The sequence below is a fragment of the Pleurodeles waltl genome, chromosome 5 (genome assembly GCF_031143425.1).
Source record: "Pleurodeles waltl isolate 20211129_DDA chromosome 5, aPleWal1.hap1.20221129, whole genome shotgun sequence".
NCBI lineage: Eukaryota > Metazoa > Chordata > Amphibia > Caudata > Salamandridae > Pleurodeles > Pleurodeles waltl.
The window spans coordinates 1,766,072,691-1,766,088,933 of record NC_090444.1 but is presented as its reverse complement, the minus strand read 5'-3'; the positions used below and the strand labels follow the sequence as shown (position 1 = coordinate 1,766,088,933).

The window sequence follows — 16,243 nt, the reverse complement described above, 5'->3', positions numbered from 1 at the left end:
TGTAGGGTAGTAGCCAATGGGCTACGTACCCCTGGGGTGACTACACTCCCTAAATTACTACTGGGGAGTGGGCATAATGCTCACCCAGAGCTCCTAGTTTCACCAAAAACAAGATGGTGGAGCCCTTCCTCGGGTGTCCACTTCAGGTAGCCCACCTAAGGAGGTGTGACTAACCTAGAAGTATAACACGCCTCATGAATAACTAACTTCCCGCCTGCTCTGGTGTCAAAGGCACCTCAAGGCAGGGGGTGGTGTTCCCCAAGACTGGGGGAAGCCATGGTGGCATATCAAAGGCAGTAAGGGCTTTGAACCCCTGGCTCCGATATGCTAAGCTGCTAGCCATCCTGCTGGAGGAGGTGTGATCATCTTCCTCTGGGACTTTGCTTCTGGCCTCTGTAAGCATAGGCTCTCATCTGCAGGGGGTCAGAAACTCGCCAGTGGTGGCAGACTGGTTGATACTGGTCCGCCAGCACACTAAAGGACTGGTAGGCTTTCAGGAGACACCTCTAAGGTGCCCTCTGGGTGCATGTCAAAATAAATGCGATACTGGCATCAGTACAGGTTTATTAAGAATACATGTTTGACACCAAACGCCATTAGTTTGTGTGTAACCACCATGTAGCTGGGATTAATGCCCAGTGCATGTCCGTAAGAGGGAAGCCGGACCACTTGGAATATCTATCAATCGAACTAGACATCAAAGGGTACATCTGCTAATGCAGATGTGCCCTCACATGTAATACAATACACCCTGCCTCAGGGCTCAGAGGCCTGCTGAACAGGTGACTTAAATATATTGACATTGCACACGGGGTGTGTACAATATTGTGTTTTCAAAATGGTTTGCACCATTTCACACATTCTGTGATGGCAGTCTGCATGTGAGCGAGTCTTAGGGTGGCATAATACATGCTGCAGCCTTGGGGACCCTCTTTAGTACTAAAGTCCTTGCCAGTTACGAACAATTAGACATTTACTTTTGTTTTAAGGGAAAGAGCACTGGCACTGGGGGCCTAGTTAGCAGGGACCCAGTGTGCTTTCAATCAAAAACCATCAGTACTAGGGCAAAAGGTGGGATAACCATGACACAAAAGGCACTTTCCTACACCCCTGCAAACCCCATGGAGCACGAAGGCGCACCAGAGCGGTTGGCCCGCACAAATATGGCTTACATGGTGTCATAAAAATCCTTGAGTTGAGTGGGGGTCGCTCAGACTCCCAGAAATTCAGGGAAGCGCAGAGTTGGCCTAGGTGCAGGCTCAACCGCAGAGTGAGGGCTAGAATGCAGACTTCCTGTTTCTTTGGCAGCTTCGACTTCTTCTTGAGCTTATCCAAATGTCCCAAAGGATTGGAATGGGACAACTTCAGACTCCATGACCACTCCTGGGACCTTCCTCTCGACTAGCACGGAGTCACACAACGGGCCGCTGTGAGCTTCAGGGAGCGCTTCCTCAAGATTCAATGTACGGCAGTCGCAGCACGACTTTGGGTTGTAGTCGCGCTCGAGTCACCACAGGCAAACAAGGTGCAAGTCCACCACTGACATCAGCCAGTGACAGGCACCGTAGGGCTTGAAGTCTGTCTTTTTGGATGACACCCTGACACACCAGGAGGGAAACCTCAAAAAAGTCTCAACAAAACGTTGAAAAAAAGGTAGCCAAAAAACAGTGAAGGGGTAGCTCTCCTCGAATCTGCGCTGGCTGACACAGGAAGAAAAGAACTGACGCCAGCATGCCTATGTATGTACGCAACATGGTGAAAGAGCGACGCAAACCTTAAGTCATATTTTTGAAGCCACGCAAAGCCACTTTGCATGGCTTTGAATGATTTAAAAAACCTGGAGTAATGCAACATATCGCAAGTCACTGTTTTGCATTACTCTGCACCAGGGATGCATTTCATGGATGTTCCCACGCAACCCCCATGCTTTTTTTTTTTTTTTTTTTACAAATTTCCAGATTTACGAAAACTGATTTAACCTGGGAAAAAGATACGCCTCTTCAGGAGAGGCTTTACGAGGAGAAATAGAGATTTTTTTCTCCTCATTTTTTCCTCTTTCTATGTGTGCTGCAGAAGCTTCTCAGTATAGTTTTTGGGCAGGAATGTGCCCCTTCCTGCACAAAACATCCTGCCTACAAACACTAGGCTGCCAAACCTGCACCAGTGTAAGGGAAAAGGACAAGCATGTGCCTACTAGATAAATACAGCACATTCCCGCCCTTTCACTGCGACGCAGGGCGGAGCCGCGCGGTGACTTGCTGCGCCACGGAAGTCATAAACAGGCCCCTAAATATTTAGGTATCACATTTACAAGGAATCGATCTTGGCTGCTCCATTTCACCAAAATCTGAACCTGAAATTCCATGCAGGGTGAAAGAAAGTGGCAACGAACGTAGAAGGCTGGCCAATAAAAACTGTGCAACTCTTTGAAATGAAAGCCTTCCAAGCTTAGAATTACATATTCATTCTCAGATTTCAAGATGTATCCACAACATACAGTCTATTTTTATGATAACATTTTAGTTTTCTTTCGTTTGTAAACAATTGCTTTATTCAAATCTGAAATTCTGCTTGATTTTACATTAAAACAAGTATATTTCCTACATTTACAACTGTGCATGATCTCTCATTTGAATACTCTGGAGTACTGTATAAAAACACAAATTCAAGAAACTTAGATGCAGGCAGATTTGGTCAAACCATATTATGTATACATAAACATACCTTCAGACCTTGCATCTTGTTAGTTTAAACCCTGAAGAACAGTGGGCATTGCATATCAAGTGTATGGCTAGGATGCTTCATGTAACACTGCATTGCCACGGAAAAGTGCTTGAACTGTGGTCCAGAAGTTGCTTCTACTGAAAAGATTATAACTTTGGTTCCTTGCAGTAACAGTACAGGGGACTCAATCATAGTTGTCAATGCAATGACCTAAACTCGATTCTGTACACCCAAATGTTGTGTACCGTGCAGACACATGTGGATTCTCACTCTGGCACTATTGAAGGTCCAGGACAATTGCCACAAGGACCAAAACAGCAACTTTAGAAATAAATATACAAAAGCAGAAAATAATTCCCTAACAAATTAATTAATGTCCAAAACCTTTATCATCAACTTTAAAGGGGCCAAAGTTGAAAATCACTACCACCCATTCTGAATATAAAAGTTCAGGTGTTTCACATAAAAAATTGTAAGTGGCCAATTTTGGGGATTTCACGCATTGTTGTTAGCACAGAAAAAGTGTGGACAGTGCCACTTTTGACACTCTAATCCGTTGATCATTACATGAATGTGAGCAATCATTTTTGGCAGATAATTGGCTGTTTTGTTTTTAAAATCCAAAGGATTACACTGTTCTGACCCCAAGAGATGCATCAAAGATGAAGTCGTGGATATTTCACTACTTCCACATTTTCTAAACTGATTTGTTGCGAGAACGCTTTGCATTAACAGTGACATTCAGCGACCTACTATATGCATACATAATACGTTTTGTATCATATTATGGAAGCGCTATGATTGACAGTGACTACTTGCCAAGGAACACAACAACTGGACATCATCCTTACCCCATTAATCTTGGGCTAAAAATTAATGTTGATCTTTGTATGGAGTCAGCGTGCTAGTGCTGCAGCGTGGAGTTACTCAGGGCGATCTGGTGTAGTTACCGTATTTAGGAACGCCATTAAAACCTGGCTATTCTAACTTCCAGTAAGTAAGTTCCCCCCTCTCTAGAGAAGTCTAGGATTCCTCCAGTCTGTCAAATTTATCAGTCTGATCAGTGCTACGAGGCCTCCGGGTAGTTGGCGCTATATAAGATCCAATAACATAACATAACTTGCAGGTTTATCTGGAGATAACTTGTTAATATATTTAATAGCAGAGCATTCTAAGTGTATGCATAATTTTAAAACTTTTACTGCAGGCCCCATAACTATAGTTGATACAGTCAATATCATATGGAACATTATTCTCTCAATGTACGATATTAAAACAGAAAAACATCCAGAACTTCATGTTCGTATTGTAGGTAGTGTTTTATCTCTCTGTAACTTCTGTAACAATTTGTTTGAATTGTACTGCGATAGTTCGTACACACTTCAGCCAACACGTTTTGTCCCAAACAGAAGACTTTCTCAAGGCTATATCTGTATATCTCAAGAACAGATGAAGGGTAGGCCAAGTCTTTTCTTTCCTTATAGGTCATTAGGTCAACAAGAAGTAAAAAGGAACGAAGCAGCCTTAGACCAGGACACGTCCCAGAAACAACCGTGTCGTGACTGTGGCGTGCTGCTGTAGTGAATGTTCCACGGTAAGGATCTGCCATTGTGGCTGAAGTGTCCACTAAATATTATCATTATATCATCTGCAATGACTGGTTTGAATTGTACTGAGAAGTAGTAAAAACACTACGTACAACACTACACGAAGTTCTGGATGATTTTCTATTTCAATATTGTAGAGGGGGAGAATATTGTTCCATATGATACTGTTAGATGTATCAACTATAGTTAGGGGTCTTGCAGTAAAAAATGAACCATATTTATACACTTAGAAAACTTCACTATTAAATATATTATCAAGCTTTTTGTGCTATGATCAACGTTCTCAGGGGTCTAGCTGGGACACAAGGTGGCAATAGCGTTTCGTGCACCACGGATGTGTTTTACTTTAACGCTCTGAAGACAGGGATGTGCAACATTTGTAACACTGTTGCCTTTTCTTGTACAGTAGTAATCTGGAGATAAATGCATCGCTCTCGGGGAGGGGTGGAGTTGTACTGGCTCGGTAGAGGGGAAACCTGAGGATTTGGCTACATTATATCTTTACGGAGGCGACTCATTCCTCTGGCGGTTGACATCTCATGTCAAAACGGAGATAGCTGCTGCTTACCATGTACTGAGTATTGCACATCATTTAGGTGCTGGGGGGGACTGCTAAACAGTGCTTGCTGAGTGGCTAAGCTGAGGGGCAGGTACTTTACGGTACTGTCTTTTAGGGCAGAACACAGCACAGTACTGACTGACTGGTTGACCTGGCAAAATAGCTGGCTGGTGGTGTGTGATTACGGTCACAGTCTGGCAGGAGCATGAAGAATTCCATCACAGAAGCTAGTGGGCATCTGTACGCATGCAAAATATCTGATGCGTTGAAGGTTGCACAAAAGCTCCTGTTATTAGGGAATCCAATGTGCAAGTCAAAAAACCTCAAAGTGAGTTAGCGGTTCAAAGGTATTTTTGATGATATCTGCCTGTTTTTCTAAAAACAATTATTAACTGAATATCTATTTGGCACAATAACGCACTGCGATGCATGTGTGTCCTAACACTGTTTCGGGACACGTTTAGACCAGATTTGGGTCTGGGACATAAGGATCCTAGTACTTAAATTGGCGACAAGGTAATCCTACGATGTGTCTGGGATACAGTCATCATGGACCTCTGCAGTGACTCCTACCTGGGAATCGCTTCAGGGAGATGAGAGTGTGTGCACAGCAAACATTGCACAGAATTAACCCTTCAGTGGCTTGGTGCAAACATATTTATTTTGGCGAGATCTGTGAAGTATTGCATTCAATTCATGCAGTGTGACTTTATATAACCAGCATCCGTGACAAAGAAATGTATCTTATGTGTGGGTTTTAGAAGCACTTATAAGTTTTTCTACCCCTTTGAGACCTATTTTCGCAACCAGTGATACCACTGGAGGGAGAGAGGTGACGCGGGCTGTAGAGGAGATGCAAGTTGTGCAAAGTGAGTGTGAGGTCACCTTTTGTTTTTGTGTGTAATTACCAGTACTCAGACCTAACATTTTAAAAACGAGGTTTCATATTGTGGCATTCGAATGCCTCTAAGTGGGCTCAGGGTGAGGACTCCTTTTTGGAATCGCCCTTTAAGGCAGTGACAGACAGAGGCAAACTACAGGGGCTACATTAAGTACATGTTTGCGCTGGTGCAAAAAATATGGAAAATTCACGTTTCACCATTTTGGCCACTCGCATAATAGGTAACTGAGCAACAATGATTTAATGTAAAGCTTCGTACCAGGGCATAAACAGTACGAAATGAAGCAGGTAAACTTTACATAGGTGAAACATGGGGCTAGGTTTAAAGATAAATCAGTTCTCTGCATTCTTTCAACAATGTCAATTCATTAATTGATCATGCTTTCCTTATTGAACACTTTCCCATATGTAAAAAATAGTTTTATGTTCAATAAATGTGTAATAGTGGCCTCAAAACCTGTTCCTTTCGGTTTTACCCTCGTCCAAATTTCTTGCTGCGATTCGGACTGGTGCTCAGTATATTTGCTCACTTCTCCACTGCAAGTTGCCAAAATGGATTTGGACTTTGTGTTAAAGGTGAGATTGTGGTGTTCGCAAATTTAGTGTGCAGCAAAAAAGATGCCTGAAGCAGCCACATGGCGTCCAAGTTACTCTGTTCCCCATGTGTGCTTGCATGTTTGCATTCTAGGACTTGTAGTTCTGCTTATTTATCAGAAACTCAGGACTGCAAGGACCAGAATGCAATACAAAAACAAAGGCCTATGTGCAATGCTCGTGCATTAAATCGGAGTAAAAATTGGCATTAATTAAAGTTTACTGGTGCTTCAATAGTAAGGTTGCGGCAGGCTAGCGCCACCTGGTGGCCATTTCTGCCGTGACTGTCGATGTCAGAACCTGCAACATTGCTCCATAAATCTGTTCCGGCTTGTGGTTTGTTTTGTCTCTCATAGCGCAGTATTCAGCTGGAATAATTTAAAAATAACACAACGACAGCTGAATTATAAATGTAACACTTCAGACAACTCCCGGAGTAGGAGTGGAGCGTACTAGGTTGGACGGAGGAAGTATCTTGACCTTTGTTGCGGGCAGAGTTCTCTGTAGAATACTCCGCACCCCAACAGCCACCTCTCCACTGGCATTTTGTGGGAGCCATGTCTCTGACATGCTCATGTGCTCCAAGGATACAGTGCCTGTCTGTTTCCCAATCAAAAGGATCCCAACGCTTGGGACTTGTTTCCCTTTTGCCTCTTCACTGGAAACCATTGGAGCTTGAGAGTCAGCTGCAGTAAAAGAGTCCCAGGGAGGAGGCACATCTCAGGTCTGAACTAAGGACGACAGAGAAGTTGTTAATGGATGTTCTCATCTTCATCCACCAGTTGAGCCGTGTCGTCGTCTGTGACTGGCGTGAAGGCGTCTTCCATGGTGCCGTAGGACCTCAGCCCTGCTCCACCCGCAGCCGGCACAGGACCCGCGGACAGCAAAGCTTTTGGAACATAAACCTGAAATTAGAAAAAACATTTTGTTATTCGTTGTGTCTGCCATTAATATCCTCATTCTACCAACATGAATATGCTTCCTAATATTATTAATGTAATAGTGTACACTATATGTTTACAATTGCACCTAAACTTGCTTGGTATTGCTGTGATTAATTTTACAGATTTCACGTTTTTGGTATGTTTCTTCAATAGTGCCATTTCATTTTATTCTCTACTTACTGCAAACGGAAGAACAAGGTTTCCCTGCCCTCCTGCTCCCTTGCCCCCCTCATCCTCAGAATTTCACATTTTGGGAATTTGAAAAAGGTTGCAAAATTTGCACTTTTGTAAAAATTCCTGCAAAAATGTATGTCATAAAAAATGATAAACCGAGCCTTCTTGGATTGGCGATCCGCTGCTGCTGGACCAGTAAAGAGGGTCAGCAACAAGCCAGGCGGCAGCAGAGTTTTTGACTTTCTCTGTCGCCCGCCTGGTAACAAGCATCACTTGCAAATGCACACCGTGAGTGGCAGAGACCAAGATGTGGTGGGATGCTCCTAATGCGGTCTACTTGTGCTCTTTCAACTGCACCCACCTCCTCCCCACAAGAGCCCGTCTGCGGACCTGCTGCACCCTTAGAACTCTCACCCTACCTCCTCGCTGGCCGCAGTGGCACCTCACCCTCCCACCTTAAGCAAAGCCGTTCCAAACAGGGCCCCCAAAATAAGTTTGGCCCAGGGCCCTCAGAATCCTTAAGATGTCCCTATCACAACTCAATTGCCCCCTCCCACCCCCACCCCCCCAAAAAAAACTCTTCTGGACACCATCCCCCACACTCCCTTTAAAACCTCTTCTGGACACCACCCCACACACTCCCTTTAAAACCTCTTCTGGACACCATCCCCCACACTCCCTTTAAAATCCCTTTCTGGACACCATCCCCCACACTCCCTTTAAAACCTTTTCTGGACACCATCCCCCACACTCCCTTTAAAACCTCTTCTGGACACCATCCCCCACACTCCCTTTAAAACCTCTTCTGGACACCATCCCCCACACTCCCTTTAAAATCTCTTCTGGACACCATCCCCCACACTCCCTTTAAAACCTCTTCTGGACACCATCCCCCACACTCCCTTTAAAACCTCTTCTGGACACCATCCCCCACTCCACCTTACATTTGTAATAAAAACAAACCTCCAGGTAGGTCAGCACAGCGTGTAGGACAAACAGAAGCATTCGTGGGAGATGGTAAGTCGCGCGTACAGAGGCTGAGCCTCATAGACATCTGTAGAGTTCATCATACCGAAACAATGGACAACATGTGTTTCTCAGCGGCACGCTGCACGTCAGACTTGACGATTTCCTAACAATACGTGCAACTAGACCCCAGCTTACCAATGCAGAAATCAGGCACATAGCTATCTCTGATCATGCACCTATGTCAATGACACTATGTACACCTACAGGCCCCGCCGCAGGAAAAGGCTGGATCAACAGATGGGCTGATCGCAGGCAGGAAGGTTAGAGAAAGGATCCAAACTACCACTTGGCAATACACGCCAGCAGCGACACAGATAATGTCAGCATGGAAACCCTGCGAGATGCACTGAAGGCTGAAGTGTGGGGATCAACAAGGATGGGGGAGAGAAATGGCAAATGCTGATGGTGCAGCTTAAGAACCTAGAAGTGATCCATATGCTTGACAGGCTCCGATAAGATTTGACGCAATCACGATTAAAGTTGAAATGTTAGACACGGATAAAGCACACTACTACGGTTGTGGGAACAACATTGCTGGGCAGTAAAGCCACAGCCAATATGATGCAAGATAGTCTTGTAAATTAGAAAACCCTCTGGGGACATAGTCTGAGATTACTAAAGTGTAGCAAATGCCTTTACGGAGTTCTGTCCCAGACCCAGACTTGGAGCCTGTTGGAATACAGCATCGCTCCACCATGCAAGCAGAAACCGTAGTGGTGCATGTTAGGCTGGAAGAGGTGACTGAAGTACCGCCTGGCTCAAATGCAATAAATACCCAACCCCAATGGATTCACACAATCACTCTACAAGACAGTATGTCATTGCCTAATCCCAACGTCAGCACGCCTGTTCAATTCATTCATCGAATCGATGTTGTGTGCGACAATTTCAGTAACGCCCAAGCCAGGCAGCGATCGTTCTTGTGTACATCCTACAGACTGATTTTATAGTTAAATGCAGACACAAAGATGTTTACTGTGGTACTGCTGAACCAGGATTTTACCTGGCAAGAACTGGTAGGCTAGACCTTCTGCTCTTCTGACATCATAACCTCTTCAGTCTAAGTGCAAACCGCTGGAGTACACCTCCAAAGTTGGATGTGGAAGCCCTCCTTCATTAACTCTTCCCACTTCTATCTCCTCAAAGGCCACAAGTCCGAGCCTCGCTTTGCACATTCAACTGCCTTGGACCCTTACCAACACTAAGGTACAAATCCAACTGGATTACTGCTACAGTGTCCTCATTAACCTTCAGGGTTTTTTCTTCTTACCCTTGAGAGTGTGTAAAACAGGGGTCTCCAACAAGTAGCTCATGAACTACCAGTAGCCCACCAGCATCCTAGAAGTAGCTCTCAGAGATGAAGCCAAGCCCAGTTCATCCTTCAGGTGGTTATGACATTAAAAAGGTCAGTACTACTCATTTCAAGACCCTTGCAGTGACAGCCAGCCAAACCAATGGCTACCATACAAACACTGAGCATATGGCATGTAAATATATGTCCTCTCTCAATCTAGCAAAGGCAAGTAGTTTTCTCATGTTGTAAGCACTGCTCTATCAGTCTCACTGTGTGTGTTTAACAATGGGCCAGGAAAGAAGGATGCTAGCAGTAGTCAGAGCACAATCACTGACGTTTGGGACTGTAAAAGCCAGAATGAAAAAGTGTGCACATTTAGGTATGTGCCGGGATGCATGTGTGTCTGGCATTTTGTCCCTCTCTAATAATGTATATCAGCTTCTAGAGCTACTCCTGGTGTCAAAGACCATCAAAATTATATGTTGTCTGTCCATCTTTGGTACAGTTGTCTCCAATAATTTATTCATGTATGTATATTTGTAAAGCACAACCATCATTCACTAGCAGTCTCTAGATTTTTTTGGGATCGACTGTCACTTATTGTGTGCGAACATTATAGATTAAACAGTCAAGTTGTCCATGATTTCCTGAATTCCAGAAGATTTTGTTTAGTTCGCAGGTAAGGAGGGCAAGAAATCCAGAATTTAGAGCCTATCACCGAGAAGTCTGCCTCTCAGTGTGTCAATTTGTTTTTTCAGGGCTTCAAATTGGAATTTAATTCAAGACCTGAGAGAGCATGGGGACAGAGGTTTCTGTAGTTTATGTGCAAAGAAAGTTTGATTGTTTCCATCGTAGTTTTTTTTGCAGAATGCATGCCATCATGAATTGGATTCTTTTGACTACTGATAGTCTATATTTTGAGACGTGGTAAGATTTTTTCAGATTAAAGATAAGTCCAGTAAGGGATTTCTGAATGTATTAGAGACATGCAATATAATTCTTCACACGTTGAAATAAATTGTTTTTCCATCATCAAACTGAGCTGCTATGTAGGGTTAGGCCACTATGACTTTATGTGGAAAAGTCAAGAATGGGAATATTCTTCTAATCTGTTTCAGATGGCAAAACCATAACATGCTTACACAGGTGATCCGGGCATCTAGTGTTAACTGTGAGTCAAGGATTAAGCGTAGGTTCCATACCACAGATGCTGGGGTTGAGACGGTTGCCCATAGATTCTGGCCAAAGAGAATAAGATCCTTTGGAGACCTTGTGGAAACTGGGAGAATTTCGGTTTTTGATCGGTTCAGTTTTAGAAAAGTCTGATCACGACAGCCCAAACCACAATCACTGAATACGGATGCTGTGCAGGTGAGACGAACCCTGCATGGAGTAAGATGACATGTGGCTTCCACTTCTTGGCAACCAGTCAACAGCAAAATGTTCAGAGATCCTCCACATGGTAGTTCATAATACACAGAAAGATGTTTTAATACCATCTCATTTTTCACAGCGACCAATGGAATTTTTTTTTATCAAAACATACAGGATAACTGCTTTGGTGGCTAACTGATGTAAAAATAGTGTCCGGCCTAGTGCACAAAAGCTGTGACGCCACGAATGTGTGTCAGACGACAAGTCAAGCATTGATTACGTATTCATTAAGCGTCGGGTGTCACACGTTGCCTTGGTAACTGTGTGCTTCCACTGTTCATACTCCCTACGTTACCGTGCGCTATGTTCCCCGTCCATCACCAGTCACATCAACCTGTTGCTTGTAACTGACTGATCAATGCAAGGCATTCCACATGCCACTGGGACTGGGTACTGACTATACTAACATTCCCACTAAAATGAAAATAAATGTGACATGTAAGTGGTGATTTCATGAAGAAATGAAAAAAAATCCAAAATACCAAGCTTGTAAAAACATCACAAATACTCATATTAAAAAAAGTAAATATCCTTACATTATGTTTACGGAAATGATCTTGTTTTAACCCCTTGAATTCATTTGGCGGCTCCTCGACCTAGAGAAGGCAATAATACACCATTATGAGTAGTTTACTGAAATAGGAAGACCTCATAGGTGACCCGTATCTTTCAAAATCAACATTCATTCTTTAAGGCAGCCAATAACATCAGCAATGTTTAAATATGTGATTAAAAAAAGGAAGCAAATGGCAAATCATATACTCAGTGCACACAAGAGCCAGTGTTTATTGAGTTACCCAGTAACTCTGAATAACAGGTTATATTCTGTACATCCAACCCTCATCTGGATGAACAAAAAGTTTGATGTACTAAATTTTGAGTGGCATATCTTGACTCACAGAATAAGTATCTGGAGATATTTATGCTTACAAATAGTGGAGATCTCAAACAGGAGAAGACTCATTATTCTGACTAAACACAGATAATGACAAAAAGAAAAAACATCAAAATATTTCTTTACACTTTGAACCAATCAGTAGAATTGTAGAGTGCGTCTTGTCACCCCTTAGGATATTCAGGCGATGGTAGGGTCCAGTTGATTAGCTGAACAGCCAGGTCTTTAGGGAATTTTGGAACTCTGGAAAAGATGTAGCGGTCCAGAGATGAAAGGGTAGCTCATTCTACATCTTCGCTGCTAGGTAGGAGGAGGAGTGACCTACGCATTTGCTACGTTGGATGTGGGGAGGGAGGGTTAGAGAAACGGAAGCGGAGGTGTCTGGGTGGCTGATGGAAGTTTACGCAGTGGTTTAAGTAGGCAGGTCTGCAGTTGTGTGTGGCCTTGTATGCGCGTCAGGAGCTTCAACTGGCATCTTTTCTGTACAGGGAGCCAGTGGAGTTCCGAGGTAGGGGGTGATGTGGGTTCATCTGGGGAGGATCAGGGACAAGTTTGGCTGTGGCATTCCGTATGGTCTGTAGTTGTCAGAGGTGAGGGCCTGAGGGATGTGCGCTCTCCGCTTTGGGGTAGCCATTTGAATATCTTACAAAGCATGTGGAAGATGACGAAGCATGAGGAGACAACGAAGCTGACCTGAGTCGTCATGGTTAGCTTGCTGTACACAATGACGCCTAGGTTCCTAGGGTGCTCTGTGGGGGTAGGAGTAGGTCTGAGTTCTGAGCACCACCAGGATGCGTCCCATAGGGAGTTTTTGTTTCTGAAGATCAGTACCTCTGTCTTATGCGTGTTAAGCTTCTGGCAGTTGTCCTTCATCCACTTGACAACGTCTGTCATGCATTTGTGGAAGACGGTCTTGGTATTGGTAGTGTCTTCGTCGAGGGAGAGAATGAGCTTTGCGTCATCAACGTAAGCTATGATGTTGAGTCCATGGGTCATGATGATGCTGGCCTAAGGCGTCATAAGTGTTGGAGAGTGTGGGACTGAGAGAGGATCTTTGGAGTACTCCACAGATGGTTTCCTTGGGTTCAGAGGTGAAGGCAGACTTTTTGTGTTCTTCCGGTGAGGAAAAAGGTGACCCTTCTGAGAGCGGCTCCCTGGATGCCTATGGTGTGCAGCCTTGTGATAAGTGTGGTAGGAGACTATATCAAAGACTGCCAAGAGGTCTAGGAGGATCAGAGCTGCATTCTCTCTTCTGTTGAGAACGGCTTGAATATCGTTGGCACTCGTGATGAGGGCCGTCTCTGTGTTGTGGTTGCTCTAGAATCCAGATTGGAAGGAGTAGTAAGTTCCATTCCAGATGTGAGGAGAGTTGTTGGTTGATGGCTATTTCTAATACTTTGCCCGAAGAACGGGAGCAGGGAGATTGGTCGGTAGTTGATGAGTTCGCTGGGGTCTGCCAATGGTTTCTGCAGTAGGGCGTTTACTTTTTTTGCCAGTCCTTGGCGGAGATGGCCATTGCAACTGAGGTGCTGAACAAGGTGGTAAGTATGTGGCTGAGTCTAGGTTCGCTAAGGTTGATCGGTTGGAGCCCCTGAGTGTACAGAGTTCATGATGGAGGCGGTGTCCTGTGGGGTGAGATGGCTTCATTCAGTTAGTCAAATGTCTGTGGTTGTAGCAGGGTCGTTATGTTGCTTGAAGAAGTCGGTGGCCTTGTGGCCTTGGTGCTGGGGTTTGAAGGTTCTGTAGATGTTGGCAGCCTTGTAGTGGAAGAAGTTTGCAAGGATGTCACAGAGTTTCTGTGAGGGCGCAATGTTGTTTGTTGCAGCTGAAGGGTTGAATAATTCTTTGACGATGTTGAGAGTTCTTTGCTATTATTGGAGCTCGACTTGATGAGTGAGGCTAAGACCTTTTTCTTAAATTCTCTCAATTTTCTGTGGTAGAGGTTGAGGGCTGTCTTGAAGGCGGTTGTGTCCTTGCTGGTGCACCATCTCCTTTCCAGTTGCTTACAGTGTTGTTTAGTGGTCCTGAGGTCTTCAGTGTAACAGTTAGCCTGCTTGGTGGTGGTGTTGCCAATGGGAGTGACGCTGTTGGTGCAGTTGATGATCCAATTGCTGAAGTTTCAGACTTTCTGGTCTAGGTTGGTGGAGGAGATGGGATGGGTGGTGTTGAGAGTGTTCATTCATGTGTACTTCAGACTTTGCTCCAGCTTCAGTTGAGGGTGTTGGACAGACTAGGGTATTTGGGTGGGGGGGATGAATGTATAGGCAGACTTCTGTTTAAGATGATGGGTTAAAAATCTCAACTTGGACTAATTATGGACACTGAGCACTATTAAAGACAATATGAGCCCTTTACATTGTTCTAATATTAAAGAATATTGCATAACAAATTAACGATTTGTGAAAAAAGGTGATAAGTACATATGGAACACTTGCATGTGAATTTCTGAATTTGCCAATGAATACACCATTCGCAAGTAGGCTATTACACATTTAAACAGAAAAGTAAATTATTGAAAACACTAAGATCTAAAAATGCAAATCTACTTAGGTTTTCAGTATTACCAAAATGTGCATTTTGTCAACTGGAAAGCATTACATGTTATTTCTTGGCATTCACTCATTGTCAAGATGATGAAAATATTACTACTTTTACTAACAGTGAGTGCACAAGCACAGCTAAAGTTTAAGATGTCTAATCCTTTGAAGCATGTAACAAACTCAATGAAAGGTGGACTACGTCTCACGCAAAAGGATTCATTGCTTAAAAGGCAATCCGTAGAGTAATATATTTCATAACAATGTGCTAGACAAAATCAAGAAGTAGTTACAGATTTCACAACACAGGATATCAAATAAAAATACATTGCATTGCCTAGAAAATGGAACTGAAAAACTACAGAAACACAGATGTAGAAATTGTATGCCAAATCAGTTTTAAATAAAATAAGCGCAGCATGTGTTGACATATGAATTCTTTGCATTAACATCTTTTTTAAAGAATTAATTAATGTAGATTATATCCTATAGATTGTTTAATTAAGACAAATGAGTCAAACTAGGTAAGTATTTATATTTGTAAGTGCTGAAACTATTGTGGGGTCCTGGATCATATAGTGCAATTAAACACCCCACATTAGGGAAGTCACTGATGAATGTCAGGTGTAGGGCCATCTCATAGATCCCACTGGACACTAACCTTCTTAGTATCCGGAACTGATTAAGGTGATGGGTCACTGCTTTAGAAAACTCTTCATAAGTAACTAATTGTAAATGTGTTGCAATATTAAATACACCCTCTATTTTCTAGGGTGTGCAAATGTTTTGCCCTACACATTTCCACGTTGCATTGTCTTACTTCTATGGTTTGGATATCACTTATGGTTTACCTTTTGACATCATTTTTTGTCTGTTACTTCCTTGCATGTTTAATGCCAGTTTTGTCATATATGTACCATATTGCAATGTTTCCTTTGTTGAATGATTACTACAAGTCAGTAGATGAGCAAGTTGTTTCCATGTTTCAAACAGATGCATCATGCTTGGGAGTTTTCCAACATTAACATACAAAAAGAAATGACAGCGTACAGATCACCAACCTCTAAATGTACCCAGAGGCTTTAACTACCCATAAACTTTCCCATAAGAAAAAGCACAATGATCCACTGCTCATGAGATGTGACTTTGTCTTTTGCAACGTCAAGCAGCACTACCTTGCAATCTTTAAAAACAAAGACCACTGACTATCTTCATTGGTTATTATGTTTTGAATAATGTTGTTAATGAATGTTACATTTATTCTGAACATTTTACAAATATGCATGATTCCTACCTACTATTTCTCTGAGTAACTGCAGAAAACCAGACCATTACCTTGTAATGAAGTGGGCTCAAATGCTTAAAACAGCCGAAGCAGGTATAAAATAGGCTGACAAAGATTGTCATCACCAAAACAAGTAATGTAAAGAGCGTTGTGGGGGATTTGAAACCTACAATGAAATGAAAAACAAATGGTTAACAAAAATAATTAGAACATTTTGTCTTGTAAATAAGATAAACAACTAAGAAGGCTACAATGCTAAAAGTGCA

The 16,243-nt window shown here is 43.1% G+C and overlaps 1 protein-coding gene across 3 annotated transcripts in view; it reads right to left on the bottom strand.

The window, feature by feature from the left end:
* Positions 1-2,501: 2,501 nt before the first annotated feature.
* The window catches only part of TMEM63A (transmembrane protein 63A), a 304,333-nt gene continuing 290,591 nt past the window's right edge, over positions 2,502-16,243 (bottom strand). For all 3 annotated transcript variants that reach the window (XM_069236185.1, XM_069236186.1, XM_069236187.1), the window contains exons 21-23: positions 16,028-16,143; positions 11,797-11,856; positions 2,502-7,290 (exon numbers count right to left, since the gene is read on the bottom strand). In XM_069236185.1, the coding sequence (XP_069092286.1) occupies positions 7,138-7,290; positions 11,797-11,856; positions 16,028-16,143 (329 nt within the window). In that variant the 3' untranslated portion in view covers positions 2,502-7,137. The remainder of the gene's footprint in view (positions 7,291-11,796; positions 11,857-16,027; positions 16,144-16,243) is intronic.